The sequence below is a fragment of the Pseudopipra pipra genome, chromosome 12, assembly GCF_036250125.1.
Source record: "Pseudopipra pipra isolate bDixPip1 chromosome 12, bDixPip1.hap1, whole genome shotgun sequence".
In the NCBI taxonomy this organism is placed as follows: Eukaryota; Metazoa; Chordata; class Aves; order Passeriformes; family Pipridae; genus Pseudopipra; species Pseudopipra pipra.
Genome location: NC_087560.1, coordinates 8,981,556 through 9,000,060, shown reverse-complemented (window position 1 = coordinate 9,000,060; position 18,505 = coordinate 8,981,556). Strand labels below are relative to the sequence as shown.

General features: G+C 42.2%; 1 protein-coding gene across 5 annotated transcripts in view; it reads right to left on the bottom strand.

Annotated features, from left to right (window-relative positions):
• The window catches only part of MYO5A (myosin VA), a 97,653-nt gene that overhangs the window by 26,453 nt on the left and 52,695 nt on the right, over positions 1-18,505 (bottom strand). For all 5 annotated transcript variants that reach the window (XM_064668759.1, XM_064668755.1, XM_064668756.1 and 2 more), the window contains exons 12-23: positions 16,393-16,533; positions 15,537-15,662; positions 13,462-13,545; positions 9,878-10,039; positions 9,314-9,411; positions 8,529-8,615; positions 8,326-8,434; positions 6,828-7,039; positions 5,775-5,931; positions 2,039-2,278; positions 1,270-1,518; positions 87-180 (exon numbers count right to left, since the gene is read on the bottom strand). In XM_064668759.1, coding sequence (XP_064524829.1) covers positions 87-180; positions 1,270-1,518; positions 2,039-2,278; positions 5,775-5,931; positions 6,828-7,039; positions 8,326-8,434; positions 8,529-8,615; positions 9,314-9,411; positions 9,878-10,039; positions 13,462-13,545; positions 15,537-15,662; positions 16,393-16,533 — 1,759 coding nt within the window. The remainder of the gene's footprint in view (positions 1-86; positions 181-1,269; positions 1,519-2,038; positions 2,279-5,774; positions 5,932-6,827; positions 7,040-8,325; positions 8,435-8,528; positions 8,616-9,313; positions 9,412-9,877; positions 10,040-13,461; positions 13,546-15,536; positions 15,663-16,392; positions 16,534-18,505) is intronic.

The following is an 18,505-nucleotide window of genomic DNA, read 5'->3' as shown; positions in this document are numbered from 1 at the left end:
GGCAAATTAGCCCAATCTATGCAGTACAGTGTTGCTTAACACGGTAACCTGAAGCAGAAAGTCTGAATGAAGAGAGCAGAGCCAACCTGTTATTTCCCTCGCCTGGTCATGGATGCGGCGGTTCAGCTCCTCCTTTTCTGTTTTCAGTAATGTGTTCTGCTCTTTCAGCTCCGATACCAGCTAGAGAGAGATAGTAAAATATTTGACTCAGAATGCAGTTCACCTTTCATCAATAGCTCTAATAGCAATGACATCTTTAACAGTTCAAATACTTAAACTTTTCTTCAGAGAATGAAACTGGTGAACTAAGTTATATCTTCATGGCCCAAATTACATGTCGCACTGCAGATTTCCCTGTATGTTCTGCACTCCATTTCTGATCAGATGCCAAAATTGCCTTGAACCACTCCACAGTGCCATATATTTTTCAGTAAAGTCCCAAGGATGTAACTGGTTCATTAAAACAGAAATACTCACAAAATAGTTACACATTTGGTAGTTCTGTATATTCTATTGCATTGGCTAACATCACAATCTACCATCTTGCCTCTGCCCTAAAGCTGTGCCACTTTACCAGTACCCAGGTTTGCCAATTACTAATTTGTCTCTGATTTTGGTTACTATGCATTCACTTTGCTTAATCAATTAATATTTTTCCTTATGTTTATCTGATCTTGAAATATATCACTGCAACATCACATAATGATGGATTGGTTCTTCCAACATTCAACCCTTGCACCATTATCAGCAAGTACTCTTGCCAGGAAACAACCTGTTTGATATGTTTGTGGTTAAAGCAAAGATAAGAGGTTAGCTGAAACCTGTTGAACTAGACTGTGCACACATACGTGTGTTGAATAAGCTGGCTGTTTAAATTAGGTAGGATATGGCAGTACCTTTGAATACTGAGTATGGGATTTCTGATACCTATGTGATTACTCTCTCTAGGTAGGTAAAATGATTTCTTTTTATGAATGCACTACCTCTAATTCAGAGTGCTTAAGCATTTGGATTTGCAAATACTTTCAATATCAAAATCTGAATAGATTGGATACATATATTACATACAGTATATGGATTGAGCATATTCTTCTACCACAGTTGTAGTCATTTAGGTATCAAGCCTATTTAGGATTGTACAGGTATAACATTGCTTAAAAACACAGTAAAAATACCAGCCACACAACTGAAGCAATTAAGCCTGGGCAAAACCTGAGTGGACACCAGGCCTCTGTAAATGTCCCCATGCACCTGAGACCCCATACGTGCCTGCTCGGTGTCGTGTTTGTATTTGTCTGCCCATTCCTCGATGGTCTTCTTCTCCGACTGAGTTTGGTGCAGCTCCTTGCGGAGCTTGGCAATCTCCTCCTGAAGGCTGATGACACGGTTGGTGGCGTTCTTGGCCTCCTCCTCACTCATCCGAAGCCTTTCCACATCATTCCGCAGCTTCTCTGTCTCCGTACTGTACGTGATCTCCAGGTTGCTCATCTTCTCCAGCAGAGATTTGTACTCTTTGTTCTTTGCAAAACACAACACAGACAGAGCAACTGTTGGAGAGGTTCTGGTTTAAGTGAGCCTTTTTGTTCCCTACAGAATATACCCAGACAGGGGAGCAAAAGAGCAGCTTCCCCATTTCAAAAAGGTTTTGGTCTGCTTTTGCAGAATTGCTTGATGAGGTGACAGAATAGTCCAGCCTCTAAGCCTGCACATCCCAAAATAAAATCGGATGGAGAGCCCACACACGTCAAACAGGATCACCTCGCCTTCCCTTAAACAGAGCAACTGACGTACTTCAAATGAAACACTGGCGTTAAAGGAGCAGATGTTTTCTCTCAGTGCTGCTGAGAGACAAAAATGGATGCTTGACTGTTAAAGTTCTGCTGCGGCCTCTCCTTCTCTTCTATCACTATTCTTTATCAGAAGAGAGAACTGAGCCCTTACAATGAAAATTCATTGCATTCTGTGAATTCCCACAGCGCTGCTGAGAAAGGTAATCAAGATTCTGACACATCTTCCCTGAGGCCAGGGAGCTTTTTACCTGCTCATCAATTTTTCGCTGCAGCTGCATGATCTTGTTCTCCAAGCCAATGTGAAGCTTCTTGTAGCGTTCTACAGAGCGGGCCTCTATCTTCAGTTTCTTGAGCTCCCTCTTGGCCATCATGCGCCGGTAACAGCATTGCAAGTAAACGATGGCCTTCAGGATCCGACGGTAGTGCAGTCGAGCCAGCCAGCCCCTCACATGCTTCTGAATAATAACAGTCTTGTGCTCCCGAAGCATCTACAGGCAAGGAAAAAACATGACAAGGGGTGTTAGTGCTCCAAACGACACCTGTGCAGTTAAACAGACACCATGACGAGGGGTGTAAAGGTGATGTACATAGAGACACCTCAGCCTGCAAAGAGAAAATTCTGATGAAGAGTAACACGAAATGGAATTAATTTAAAGAAAAAAAGAAGAGGGAAAGAAGACTATAATATGGAAAACGACAAGGAGCAAAATGAAAGGGAACCAGAAGGAAAAACATGGTAAGAAAGAACTGGAGGCACACTGAAGCACCAGGCATTCCTTTGTGTTGATGTCAGATGCCAGCTAATTACAAAAATACATGGTACCTGTTGGCAGGATTACAAATATAATCCTTTTTTTTTTTTTACTGCATCTTTATCTTAAACATTTTTGAATCACTGACATATGCTGCATGGTGTTCATCAATGCAAAGTTTAAAATTACCACACTCAATATTCAATGCAGCCAGTACACACCAGAACCTGGAAGAAATTGTAGCAGCTGTTGAAAAGTCCAGGGCTTTTGTTTTGTTTGTTTGTGTTTATTTTGTTTTGATTTTTTGTTGTCTTTTTTTTCATATCTTAGACTTGCCAGCATGGAAAAATTTCTGTTTATTTTCATAAGAAATTTATATTTTAATAATTCCTACTTATTTGATGGCAGAAATTTCAACCATAGCTTTGAGGTGTTAAAAGAAAAAAAGGTAATATTTTTTTAAAATAATTTTTAACATGAAACAGTCAAGAATGCCAGCAACCTTTATCAGTGTGTTAGCCAGAGACTTTCACTAGGAAGAGTCTTCTAGTTGGTTTTGGATCTTTCACCAACTAATTCAATCAGACATCCCCCAGGTCTGGAGCATCTGAATTCTAGCAGACCACAGCTGTGATGGGAGAGCCTGCCCATACCCATAAGGCTTCCAGGACTCTGAGAGCATTAGAGTTCACTTAATAAAGCTTCTGAAAATTAAACAGTTTATTTTAAAGAACAAAACTATTAAAGATTTCATGTTAATGCTTGGATTTGATGGTTTAAAGATCATACAAAGCTCAAAGTCTTACACTGATTTACCATGAAGCCGATAAGACAAATTAGTTAGGTAACAACAACTTTATTTTATTTTATACTTCTTAGTAAATGAACTGAAATGTGTTAGAAGTGTTACAGTTTCAGATCAATGAATTTAAAATTCACTGGCAAAGTGGCAAGGTTATAAGATATACATAATTTCTCCCTTAGCATTTATTTCTGAATTAAAAACAAGACTTGAAATACCAGCACCCAGATAAACAGCACACCAACGTAAGGAAGCAGCTCTCTGAGAAGCACAGCAAGGTCAAAAGCCAAAGTCTGTCTGACTGCTTGCCATGCAGCTGGCACTCCTATCTCCTTCTTATATGTTTTCTGGAACACTCCTTCAGGTTCCCTGCAGGTGCCTGAACACTTGAATACAACTGTCCTTCAACAACATTTTCACCTCAAGTTTGAAAGCAACAAGTCCTGTAAAATACCTCCATCGTGTAAGGATGGTCCTCATCTGCCAGTGAATTCTTGCACTCATATAATCCAGTGAGGAAACAAGCCACTCCAATGTAGGGAGAGAGGATCAGAAAAGTCACTTAATTTACCAGGTATTTCCCAGGAAAGCTTATGCAAAAGCTATGGAGGAACTAAACTCCTTCTCAAGCAGAGAAGCACATCGCAATGTCTCAGGAAGAAGCTCTCCCCAGGACGTGTGAAACAGATGATTCAACCATCTTAAATTCCTTGTACTGGCCACGTGACTCAACACATGCCCTCTCTTCTAACAACAACAGGTACCTTTCACAATCCTAAGGAACAACACGTGTACCACACATTACTGGCAGAGTCACTGCTCAGCCCAGGTGTCCTGTCACAGGGCAACCTTTCGGTTTCACTCATTGCAATTGTCACAGACTTCAGGACAACCGTGTTTACCTTCCCACGGCACACAGAGCCTGTGCTTCTCTCTCTGACCATCCCTGTACCTCAGCTTTAATAAAATTCCACCTCAGGAGGACCACACATACACAGCACACCGCAGGGGCACTTGTCAGACTGTCATGTTTTACTGCGGTGAACAATTCACCGCTCGAGGGGGATCCTCCTGACAGGCAAGTCTGACCACCCCTTACGGGGACTCCTCCAGAAACCTGCCATCTCTATTAAGAGGAAATATAACAGGTTTATTAAACTCCATGCTCCAAGACAGATGGGGTGTGTATTACTCATACGACTAACCAGGCACAGAGAAACATCTCCTATTTTCCTAACCATGGCTTTTAGGTCACCTATTGCTGTGACCCATGTGTCACTTTGTCACATCTGTCAGACCACTGTTAAAAACACATCTTATATAATCTCACAACATAAAATATGGTTTGTAATAATGAAAATGCTAAGAATTTCAATAAAAAGGCAAGTAGATACCCACACAAAAGAAGTCAAACATAGGGGTCTACTACTAAGAAATTCTTACCAAGGATTACTTGTTTTCCAACTTTGTGGTTAGTGTATGTTAGAATTCTGTAATTTAGACACACTCACATGTGACTGTGTAAGCAACTTTAATACAAATCAGCTGGCTTTTGGTTGCATGCCTTCAGTATCTACCCGCTCATCAAAAAACAGAATTCCTTCAGCTACTTTATCAGAGAAACATAGGCTGACTTTTGAGCCTAGTTAAAACAATTCATGTAGACAAAACTGCCATCATACATGTTGGCATTTTGCATTTTGAATCATAAGTCTGTTTCCAGCCCTGTAACCACTGAAGACCAAATTCTAATTTCTCTACTGAATTATTTTTTTATCAAGCGTAATCAGGAAAGTATTATCAATATCACTAGGACATGTTCATATTGATTTTTTCCCAAAACAAAACCAACACCAATACATTAAAAAATTAGAACAAAAAAAGCCCCACCCATGCATAAGTTTCAATCTCCTATTTTTGTGGGTATCTCTTTGCTAAAATTAGTCTCCTTCAGTATATTCCATCAGCCTTTTCAGATTACCAGTTAGGGGTTGGGAGGAACAGTAGAGCATCACATAGGTACAATGATGTAAACAATTATGATTTGGACTCATGGAGGCAGATAAATGCAAGGCCATCTTCAGTATTTATTTTAAGTGCCTCAACATTCTATATAACAAATGAAAAAGTGTGAGATACTGTAAATCCCTGTTAGATTCCCCACTGACTGCACGGAAAGTCTAGGTACATCCACAGTAGATGACAACGAAAATATCTCTAAAATGACAGGCTAATTGAAGGCAATATCAGATCCTTCTAATTTCCAGGTGCTGTCCCTCAGTCCATGCTCTGGTATCTCGTTTGTGCATTACAACAGCATGCACGCAAACGTTTCACATTCCCAACGGGACACCACAGAGCAGCTTTGTCCTGAAGGTATGTGGAAATAAAGCTAGAGTGAAGAGTGAAGAAGAGCTTACAATTTCTTACCATTTGGTACTTGTTTCTGACCATGTAGCCTCTCAGGAGAGCCTGAAGAGCAATGGTAGTAGCTCGCATGCGCTGGTATCTTTTGCGGACCACATACATGCGCTGGAACTTCTGGATAGTGATGGCAGCTCGTGTTCTCCGCAGGAACTTGGCATAGCTTAGCAAGAGAAAGATTACAAATAACACCTGTAATTATGTTCCAGTGCTTGAATGCTATTGGTTTTTTTACATCCTATATCTTCAGTTTCTTCTTAACACTGTCAGTGATACAGAATATTTACTTGCTATTCTACTATGTGGCGTACAACTGAACGACAAATTAACAGAAACCTTGCAAGGCTTTACTGGGAAACATTTTCACTTGCTCTGAGAACTGTACTGTAGAACTGACAAGACAAACTCAGCTTAATTTCTCATCACCTTTAAAGCTGTTTCCACTGTGTCATCTTCCAGATCTCCTAACCTCAACTTGTAGAAAAAGTTTGCTTGTTCTTGGCTCTCTGTGTAAGACAATTACAAAGCATCTTGACATAAGTGTCTTTCTAAGGGTCAGTTCTTACAGTCTTCATCATCGTCTTGTCTTTGAACAATATCACCTGTACTCCACCCTTTTCTCTGGCCCATCCATGGCCATCCCTCAGAAGTCAATCCAAAGAAATCACTGACTGATGTATCTCCATTCAGAGCTGCACCCTGGATGAGGAATGGTTTCTCCAGCAGGACAGACCCAGCTGGAAGGGCACATGGAAACTGGGCATTAAGGACTCAGACTAAAGTCCTGCTTTACCTCACCTGCAACATATCTCCTAGTACTTGTTCTCTGCTCCCAATAATAATGTACTATTCTAAGCATTATACAACCAGGGTGCTACTGTCCTCTCAGGAAGGTCAAAATCAGGCAGGACAGACACACTCATTACATTCAATTTCCTTCATTTCCATGGAAAATCATTTCCTCTCAGACAGTAAAGGAAGGAGAAAACAAATTTAAATGCCCTACTTAAATGGATGTGAACTGAGGCTGGTGTGGGATTTCCCATGAGCACTGCTTACCATCGTGCCTGGTACCCTCGGACGTGTCTCTGGATGGTGATGGCAGCCTTCCTCATGCGCATGTACTTCTTCCTCATCAGCCAGCCCCGGATCGTCTTTTGGATGCGGATACAGGCAGCTCTCAACTTATCTGCCCTTATTTTTTCCAGATAGGCTACTTGACCAGCCCGGAAAAATATTTTTGTCTTACCAAACTGGTACTTATCCTTGTCCTATTTTCAGAGGTAAAAAGAGGGTAAGTTACAGCAGTAAGTGTTAGTGCATATAAAAAGGCACGAAGGGCTAAACGAAAATACAAGTTAGTGAAGAGGCAAAATTATCTGCGTAACATTTCGGATAAACTGAGACTTTAATTAAATAGTGGAGAAGGGTATTTTGTCTGTATGATCCTGTCAAAAAATTAATACAATAAGGCCACAAGCATGGCCCAAAGGAACAAGGTGAGATTTTTGCTTAGATGAGAATGCCATGAAGATAATAACATGGAAGGCTACAGGAGGTGACAAAGGTGCACAGAGGATTAAAGCAATACAGGCAATGCACATGTACAATTTTCTGTTTAAATTGTAGCTGACCCCTCTGAACAGTCCATCTTCAACCACATTACACAGTACAAACAAAACAGCTGGGGCCTCAGACATGTACACATCGCTTATTGCATCAGGGCTAAAGCAGAACAAAGCTTCTCACTGCTGCTCAAACACATCTGGAATTTCACAACTAAACCAGAAAGAGCTACAGCTTAGGATACACTTAACACTATATATTAACACTATACATTAACACTACACATATACATAAACCAAAAGATTTTACTTAGGTCCATCCAATGCCACAGAAGTTAAAGTCGAGCCCCAAGCTGCCAGCACAGTATTTATATTTTCCACAGATATCCTGTATCTCCAGTAAGCTTTGTCTCTTTCTCTTCCTAACCCCCCTTCTCCTGAGAACTGACTGAAATTGTCTCCCGGGAGCCTGTTCATAGCTCATTAACAAATTCCAGGAAACACACAGTTCAAGTGTAATGTCAGCAGTGTGGATGGCACAGACTGGGAATGTAGAGCTGCAGCTGGAGGTAGGAGGCAAAGCCAGAGGCTGCTGAGGTATGAGGACAACCACAGTGCCAAGCAGGGAGACATCACAAGGATCAAAGGAGTGAAAAACTTTGATTTCAGCAGAGGAGCTGAGAGGAGCAGTGTGAAAGACACACACAGACAGAAACACGTCCACATTAGGAAATCTCTAGATAACTATACCTTACTGAAGGTGTAGTTAATGCATCTTGCCCTTAAGCAAGGTAAGGCTCACCTTCAACCCACTCACACTTAAAATCACTGTGTTTCTTTCCTGTGATACACTGGGGAATCCTACACTTCCTGTGCCAGTATTAGTGGTTTAGTAGTTTGTAGAAGTACTAAAATAGGGTGGCTATGAGAGAGTAAGCCACACCGTCTTTATTCCTTTGGATTCCAAATGCTCTCAGTGCTAAGTCTAGTACCTGAATCAGCTTCTCTAGGACATTTTTGCATGTCTGCTTACGGTCTCCAAGTACATCTCTCTGTTTCATCAGAACACGGTAACGGCTGAAGAACTCTTGGTATGTCCACCTGTCCCAAAACCAGACACAGTGTCAGTCCCAGCAGTGAATATTACCTTAAAAAGAACTGCAGCTGAAAGCAATCCAAAAAGCAGCAAACACACCTGGAGGGGAAGCCAGCTGCACTGATTCGGATGGTTTCCAGGACACCACAAGCTCTCAGCTGCTGCACTGCCCGTTTTTCATCAAATCTAGGTAGGAATAAAAAGAGCCTGTGGGTGTGGGACTAGTTTTGGATTACTTAGGACTCCCGGTAATGTGTATGCCCAGGACAGGAGTGGCACAGTGGGGAGCAGGGGGGGGCTGTGATGGGTGGTGAACAAGTCCAGGTAGCACTTCTGAAACTCAGGGGTAACAGAGGACAGCCTGGCCAGGGAACTCTTCAAGCCCATTGGCACTGGAAGCAGCTCACCCTGCCCTGCTCCCTGCTGGCCAGCCCAACAGCCATGGGAGTCTTTGTGTGCCCAGGTTTTAAGCAGACTTTTGAGAAAAGCTCTAAGCAAGTTCATATATGAAAACAAAGATAAGGAAAAAGACACTTGTGTCTGCAAAAAGAAATTCCAGCAACTGTCAAACGAACTCAAGGACTGCAAACTGTCATTTACACTTGAAACAGCTCGCAATGAAAATGATGTAATTTTTTTATCATGTATCACCATAAACAAAAAAACCCCACAAACATTAGAAGTATTTCTCCCTCTATTCATCCCCAAACACCTCCTGCTGTAATACATGTACACACACACCCCCCGTGAATCCATAGCCAGAGAAAGGAGACACAGCACTTCACTCCTGAGCGAGGAGGGTTTAGCAGAGCCTTGACCCTCCAGGACCCCAGGCAACCCCCTCCCATACACGGGCTACTTGAGCCACACGTGAACCAACTTACGTGAACGGAAACTTGAAGTCGTTTGGCTTAATACAGCGCACGTAGTGTGGGGTTGTGGCATTCAGGGTTTCCATCAGCAGGTGAAGAGAGTTCCGAAACTTTTCGAAAGACAAAATGAAAAAAATATCAGGGAACAGCCTCGATAAGCTCAGTCATGCTTGAGATAACCTCAGAAGAAAGACCTGATCTGCACACTTTTAGTTTAATTATGGCACATATATGTGGATATTTTATGTTTGGCCCACTGGGAACCAAACCACACTTTTGATTCGAGTCAGACAATGTAGCACGTGATCAAGAAGACTCAGCATAAGATTTTCAACGCTTCTCAGCTTTCAGCATGTTACATTTGTTTTGAAAAGGATCGGTTTTGGGTTTGGCACCACAGTAAGAACTGGGTTGCCTGAAATTGTGCCCCCACGGTGTATTAGTAATTAGGGATTATTTTTCTTCCAAACCTTAAGTCATAATCAGCTGCATCTCTCTTAAAATCACAAGGGATCCCGAGAGGCACCAGCAGATAGAGGGAAGGATTATTTAATAGAGCTGCATCTTCAAACTCACCTGATGTCCCACAGTTTTCTTATGCTCCTTGCTGGCTTGACCTGGCCTGGCCTTGGCTGGTTTGACAGCTGTTCGAGACAGAGGCACACGCCCTGAAGGGGTTGCTGATGTGGGACTGAGGACCTTCTCCTCATCCTGGAATAACTCTGGTAGCAGCTTAAACTGGTATAACAGCATAAAAATACACAGAGGGTAAGAATCCAGCATGTCATTGCACCTGTTTGTGCTTAAGGTTAAAATCTAGGCTCAGCTTTCATAAGCACTGCATTTTTGTTGAACTCCAAAAAGGACAAATGTAAAAAAGCAGACAAGCTAGTGGGAGAGTGAGTGGTCCATGATTTAATACTAAAAATTTTGTGGGTTTGATCAGTGAGTTTCCTTCTGAAGATAAAATTCTGGTTTCAGGCTTTTTCATAGAGCAGCAATAGCTTCCATGTGAAACTGTTAGATACTGACAGCAGTTTCATAAGTACCAACTGCAATTATATCTGGCTGCTTTGATCTAAGAAGGAAACAACAGGGTCCTCTCATATTCCACTGGTGCATCAGACTCCTTTGTGGTTGACAGGTATCTGGGACACTGAATAAGGCAGCAGGCCACAAAGATGACTGCTGCTTTATTACTCCAAATTGAAATAATCAACTTAAAAGAGGAACCATTAACAAAAAAAAAACCACTGACCAAATTTATCTGACTGAGATCTGCTCTCCTTGTGGGAGTGGAGGAAAAACCTGAAATATCCTTCCAAATAGCACACAGGATTTCTACTTCCCTTTCTCTAATGGCTACAAAATACACAGCTGCTTTGAAATAACCTGTAACTAAAAATAACACCACCAGATCTTTCTACTGACAACTACAGCACTTCAGAATCATTATAGAAGTAAGAAAATCTGAACTCCTCTACCTGTCCATGAATAATCTTTTATCTAGCATCTGTGCATTTTGTCCCAAGAGATAGGAGCATTCATTTTTCACTATTAGAAAGTGCTTGGGCTAGGTAAAACCTAAAAAATAAAAAACATGGGTTTGCCTTACAAAACTTGGTGAGCATGCATGGGTAACCAATGAAACATGCTGCACAACAAAATGGTACCTGCGCTCTGTGGTTGTGCCAGACAGGCTACCAGAAGGCATCAAACATTCCCCAGGAGCACCCAAGCATAGCACTCCAGCATAACAGAATGACTAAGAATGCTACAAAGGTATCCTAAATTCCTGAACTTAAAAAGGAGCATCACAGCTTAGCTTTTATCTCACCTGAGTCTACCTCTGTAGCTGGTGGAAGAACGACATTTCTAGAGGGTGATTTACCCTTCTCCTTCCACTGACTCCACACAGAGCTGAGGATGACTGGGTCACCACCTCCTCACTCAGCTGCCCGTGGTTGGATGGAGTTGGTACACACAGGCATCTGAGCTACAGAGCCAGGTCTTTTCATCCCATACCAAAACTTATCTGAACTTAATAGGCTTTTTCTAAAACACCTGATGCTCCCACACACCAGGAGTGAGGGTAGGAAAGGGGTCCCCAGTGCCTCGATCGCAGATGGATTAGGTCTTCTAAGCTGTCCATATCTAAGTCTCATTCCCTTTATCCAACCCTGGAAAAATCTGCCTGCAAAAGCAGGCAAGTGCATATTAAAGGCACCATTTTCATTGACATCATCCCAGTTACTGCAAGTAGAAGAAAGGAGCAACATCTGGTCTCTGCAGCACAGGTCAGCAACAGGAGAGCAGTGCTGTGATGATCCACACTGTGGGGGCATTCCTGTTCCTGTTTGGTTTTGGATTTTAGTATCTTATCAATTTTCTTTGTTTCACAGAACACTAGGAGTGTTCAAAGAGAGGGAAAACACTGATCAAAGGCTAGATAATTCACATGGCAGAAAACAAGCAAGCAAGCATTTCTTCCTCGTAATTTCTTCAGACAACTTAACAGACATGCTGCTAACAATCTTACAGATCATTTCTTTCAATACAGAGCCACAACAGAAGATTTTAACAACCATTCCAGTAGCAAGCATAAATGCCCAGGACTGTTGTATTGCTTTCATGATACATGCATGGAAACTGAACTAGTTCAAAGAGGTCCTGTGGGTGGACTTACAGAGAAGGCCAAAATAAACAGTTAAACTCTACAGTGCCTGCCAAGAGCAGTGTGTGTCATGCACTTTGGAGAGCAAAGAAGCATCCAAGCTGTATGTGAGAGTGGGCATGGCCAGGATGACAGATGATGCATTCAGTTTAGAATTACCTTCTGTTGAATGTGCACAGCAAACCCAGAAAACAGCAACAACAACAACAAAAAATAAAAATCAGAAATGCAGTCCCACCACAATTACTAATAAAGAAGGGCTGCTGAAAAATAAAAATGGAACATTCTTCTTTGGAAAATCCATTTTCTTCACAGCAGAATTTATTTTTTTTTTTAAACACTGGTTTTGGCAAGGACAAAACCATGTTGTTTTTTAGTATTTAGACAGAACTGACTCAGCCTACACTGAGCATGTCTGAGCTGCTGTCATGCTCTTATGGCAGCTCTGTCCCCACTGTCTGTCCCTCATTCACTGGCTGACATCCCTTGGAGCACCCCTCTCCTTCCACCCTGCACAGCTGGAGCCACACAGGCACAGCCAGAGCCACGTGGGTGGCTGGCCCCTGCCAGCTTCCCAAGGATGCCACCTGCCTTCCCTCCCACCTCCAGCAACTGGCTTCACTGAAATCACTCCAACACTTTCCTCAGGGGAAACTCTGCTGTGTTTTTTTCATTATACCACATGTTTTAATGATTTAGCTTCGTATTATCTGCTCAGAATAGAAACAGGAGAGAAAAATGTTGGTTTTCCTGATAGAATAGCATAATTTTAAATAGCCTGTCCTTGATACCCAGCTTCCTGGGCCATTAGAGCTAGCAAATTCCCAACAGCCATCGCAGTGCAATGTCAAGTTAATTGCCTTTACGTTTCCGAGAGCACAACCAGCGTTTTTGCCATTAAAAAAAGCAGACAATGCCACTGAAGACCTGTTCTATAATATTCCTTCACACAGTATTTTCCAATTCAGATGTTATTTTCTTCCACAGATATGAAGAAGGCAATACTCTATGAATTCTGGTTTGTGTCCTTAGGGTCTATATATTTTATTCCTCTCTCTTTTTGCTTATGGAACAGAACTTATCTCTCCACAAACAAGGAGCTTCTGTTTTCAGGTTACAAAATTAAGGGCTTAACTATTAAGCACTCTTATACTACTACAGTATATCAGAAGTCCATGATACCTTTACAGAAAATATAGTGAAGTTTTGTGAAAAAGAATTTCCCCTCCCCAAACCCACATCCCCTGACAAAAAAACCCCCACACCTAAACACTGAAATTAGTGGCTAAATATGGACTGATCTCACACGGAGCAAAATCAGGATACAGGACTTTTTAAATTCAGATAGCCAAGTAAAACACAAACTATGTTCAATTTCAGTTCATCTAAGGCAGAAATATTTCCTAGGTTTATAAGAAGTTTTATATGACCTTTAAGTCAGGGCTTCATAACTGCAAAGGAAGAAAAAAAAAATCCTTATACTAACCTTACTTGATTTTAGGACCTTAATTTGTTCTTCATAAACTGTGTCTTTATTCTTTTCCAAAAAGCCTTCACATTGATATTCTACCTGAAAGCCATCATTTTACAAAAACAAGTGTTAAAAGTATTTAACAAGAATACTTTGCATAGAATTTACCAGCTGTAATATTCACATTTAAAACATAATTCTTGTGGGTGCCGAAAATATCAGTTCCCAAGTGCATCTTTGTTAAATATAGATCTTCCTTAAAGAGCGTGCTTTCCAGTAACATGTAGAACATTAAAAGACATAGATGAATACTGCTATTGCATTGTACCAGATATATTTCACTGCTGAGAGATGCTTGTGGTAAGGCAGCATGACTGAATGGTTACTGTAAAGGTGAAGAACCAAAATGTGTGTTGAGTATCTTCTTAACTGAAGTTATCAGGGCTGCAGAACTGTGTGAAATCCAGATGCAACTGAGAACAAAGTATCTCATCTCATCTCATCTCATTAGCTGAGAGGCTGTAAGTACATCTGCCTGCAGCTGATTATGGAAATGTCTCATTTGTGCTCAGAAAGACTATTTTTACCAGAAGCAATAAAATGTCTGAATGTTGTGATAATACATAACAATCCTCTATCACAGGGCCATAGGGTGTCTTGGGCCAAAGAACATCCAGAATGTTTGATAAAACCCCACTATTTATTTCACTGTCCTAATTCAAGGATGAAAGAAAACCAAAACTGTTGTCAAAAGTCTATTTATCAGTGCTTGCACAACGACACTATATCCCTGATCTGCAAAACATTTCAAAGAATTCCTAGGGGGAAGAAGGCAGAGGATGTCCCCAAGGTTTCTCTGCAGCTGAAAGCCCACTCTGGAGCACTACCTGGGGCACCATTCATGTTCTTAGCGCGGGAGACCGTGCCAGGAGAGGGCAGCAGAATCCCTGCCTTATGCAGAGAGGACAACCTCAGGGCACAGAGACTGCTGACCCACCAGCTGCAGCTTGATTTTTTCCTTCAGGATGTCTGTATGCATTCCCGTAAGTACACAGAAAACATAAAATTCTTAGCACAGACAGCACATCAGAGCTTAGAGCTTTGCCACTACCTGCTTGGAGCTACTGGCCCTTGCTGCTCAGACTAGGCATAGAAAAGCCTTGTTTTCAAATATCAAAGTTTAGCCTAATGAAGAAATTATGAAATATTAAGTAAATCCTTCTTGTTCTCTCATGCAACAAATAAAACAGAACTCATGAATCTAAACAGTTACAGAGATGTTCTTGCTGCTTACATTAAGGTAACACTAGATGCAACAAGAACATGACCCCACTTCTATGCATAAACTCAAGAGCCCAAAAGAAACAAAGTGGAAGAAAATAAAGGCCTTCAGCCCTGCACATCAGCATGTCCACACCTACTAATGAGAATCCCAGATCTTCTTGCAAGCTTTTTTGACAAAGCTGACAATATTCTGAGGCAGTTTCTTCGCTGAACAGGACAATTGTATTAAATGGGGATTTTAAAATTTTTTGTTTTAACCCGAACAGTTGCTCAGTTTGATGAGCACTGTGGGAGGTGAACAACACATGCACTCCACTGAGACACTCCTCAGCCAGCTCCCTAGAAATAGCTGTTCCCTGAGCAGCCGAGGCGAGGGTGGGAGCAGCACATACTGCTCCAGCGATAAAAAGGGTGTGTTAGCCTCTTGCCTCTTTCCACGTTGAGATGGCAGCAAAACCAGCATTGTTTTGTTGCTGCTCTTTGGCCAAAATGAGCAAGATACATGATTTCCTACTATGTGCATTTCTGTTGCATAACTGGAATTGATACAATTATGCTGAGAGCTGCAAAGACACTAAGCTTCCATGTTTGGAAAAAGGATGGTTAGTGGTTACAGCATGTGACGGGAGTCAGGAGCTCTTGTTTGTGTTCCTGGCTCTGCACAGCTGCCAGGTCAATTTTCTCCTCCTGACTGGGTGTTCAGGCAGGCACACTTTTTACAAGAACTGAGTAGAAGAGTCTCTGCCTGCCCCAGGATCCCCTCCCACGCTCCAGCCAGAAAGAGGTACCAGAGCAAGAGTCCTTACCTTGTCAGCAAAGTGCTTGATGATAAAAGCTTTATTTGACAGGCGTGGTTTTTCAAAGAGGGCACATTTATTCAAATGAGTATTGTATAGTTTTTGGGCCCAAGAGTCATCTGAGCCCTTTGGCATCTACAAAAGAGAATACAGAGCTATTTAAAATGTCTTGAAAACTTTTCAGCAGCAAAAGAAACTAAGATGGGGGACAACACTTTTGTGGTTTGATTTCAAATTTCAGCTCTTTCCCTTTCCAGCACTGCCATAAGCAAGGAAGCAGTAACCAGCTGTGTGTTGCCTGTTTTCACACTCGGCAGCAGGTGTAGCTGCTGTGACAAAACACTTCCAGCGTCACACACCTGAAGGTGGGGAACCCAGAGGCACGTTATCTGACTGAGCAGAACTCATCCACCACCATTAGAGATTTCTTGTGATGCTTTGTGTGATACACAAGAACCCCAAGCTGAAGCAGACACCAGGGGCCACCCCCTGTACATGGCTTGGCATAAACCAAGATAAAAGGTAAAAGGTGAGACACAAAGTGAGAGGCAACTTGGGGAAATCTGACAGGACCACAGACTACACTTACTGTGTTTGGGAAAGAGAAAGTTGCCAAAGTCAAAACAAAGGTTGATCAGAGACCCAGGAACAGATACAGATACATATTGGAGGGGAGGGGGCAAAAAAATGTGACTAAACCCATTTTTTCTCTTCCTGTAATTGCCAATTCTGTTTGTATGTTCTCCGAATCCTTTCACCAGCAGTCTCAAAATGACTGGTTGTCTGCAGATGACTTTTCCCTGTGAGGGTCCAGAGGTAGAACAGCTGATGTCCTCTTTCTCTATGAAAGCCCTTAAACACACACCTTGCACTCCTCATCCAACAGATCCAGAACTCCCATTTTGGCCTCTATGAGGTTGATGCAAGGCTGATTGTCATAGAAATCAATCAAGGTCCACGGTATTTGTTCCTTCATATATTCTTCTTGTTCCAGCTTAAAGACATGCTACAGGGCAAAAAGAAAAGAGTTTTCTGTGAAATAAAATGCAGATTAAATACACTGAACTCTCAATTGAATTCCTCTTGGCACATGAATTCAGGTTGTCAAGTGACACACTAGTTCAACTGAATAAACCCTTTAATAAGTAAGTGAAAAATAAATTAACCTTTTTTCCTGGCCTAAAAACAACAGACTAAATTAAAACACTCCATATTCTCTGCAAATAAGGTCTATTTTTTTCCAATCTTTTTACTATATTGTCCCACAATTACCATAAGCTCTTTTTTCTTATAAAAAACCAACACAAACCCCAGAAAAAGCTTCAAGTGCAGGAACAGTGACTTATAAAGTGGGATGCGCCATGCTTTTATGATATTAAAGTTATGAACACTGCTCTATTTCAAGTAAAATTTCACTATAAATACTTTTGTGCTTCCTTGTAAAAGAACAGAGCTCCATTTCCTCTTAAATGGTTGAAGATTTTTTTTCTAAGATGACGCACTGCATTAAAATTTACTCTTCAGCAAAAAACTTGCAAGAATGACTGTAGGAGTATTAGCACAAGAAACCCTTTAAGCAAAATTCTGTGACAGATTTATCTGGCACAAAGATCAATAACCATGTACTTGCATATTTATTCAAAAATAACATCACAAACAACCTGCTCAGTTTTAATGAAATCTGCACAGGAGATGAATTAAAACTCGAGGAAGAAACGGAATAAGATATTAAACAGGCAAACTGCGGTTTTAACAGCACAAGCGCTCTAAAAAACCAAAAAGACTGCTGACTCCAGTTATTTCTGATGACGTTTCATCCCCCATTTGCAGTTTTCTGCACACTCAATGCTGCTGTGCCAGGCAGGCCCATGCTGGGAGTGTGCCCCACCACAGTCCTGCCGCACTGTCCCCAGCTGCCCCGAGCACAGTGCACAGCTCACAGACCTGTCACAGTTCCCTCAGCACACATCTGCCAGCCAGCAGCAGCAAACCACCCTGACAAAGCAGTTTATCCCTTGTATTTCATTAGCCTAACGCCATCCTTTCCAATGGAAAGTGCTCCTTAACCGTGCCCATGGGAGCCATTCCCACCCCGCCGCTTAACAGCCGCATTACACAACGAGTTAATTCCTGACAGGAAAGCCAATGGCAGCGTTCTGTTGGTGAGTCACATCTAACCCAAGACCTGAAAGAAAACAGAAACCCGTTTCTTCAGTGTGAAGGACCTAGCAATTAGGTGGTGAAAAATGCCTTCAGACCCGATTCTCCCTGTGTGCTGTGGGTGCCAGGAAGGGGCAGGGTGGTTGGGCTGTCCCCAGGCAGCCTGTCCTCAGCCAGGCTCGGGCCACCACAGGTGGCACATGAAGGTTTGCTGGCTGCCACCAGACACAAGGCTTTAATTTAAAGCAACCTCCACCCCTGTACTTGCATGGCAGTCCAACAGGTCTGTGTCCAGCAGTGCTGGGTTTGGTAGCTTGGCAGGGCACCAACACAACAGCCCTGTTGCTCCTTCCTTTGTGCTTACAGCAACGGCGTGAGAGGGAAGGGAATACAGGGACAGTGATCTTTACTAAAGAAACAAACCTTTACAGCTCTTACAGTGACTAGATTTTGCTGTAGAGCTGAGAAAACTCCAAGATTTTTATGACAGTTACAACATCCTGCTCACGGAGTTGAATCCAGTCTGGCCCTGATCAACATGGAAAGGGCACGTCAGGGCCAGAAAGCCCAGCCTCTGCTCCAGCACCCTGCTTACTCCCCGACACACATCCCCTGGGATGAACAGGGGTGCAGGGATCCAGTTCTGTGAGCACACACTACCATGAAGCTACGCTCATCAAGAGAGCTCAGAGCCATCCGGTGCTGCAGCAGAGCCTAGCAACAGACCTGGCAGAAATAACTTGCCTCATCATTATGCAGGTAAGATATGTAATTGCAAACGTCACTAAGGCTGAGGAGAGAATCGTGATCTCTCCGGA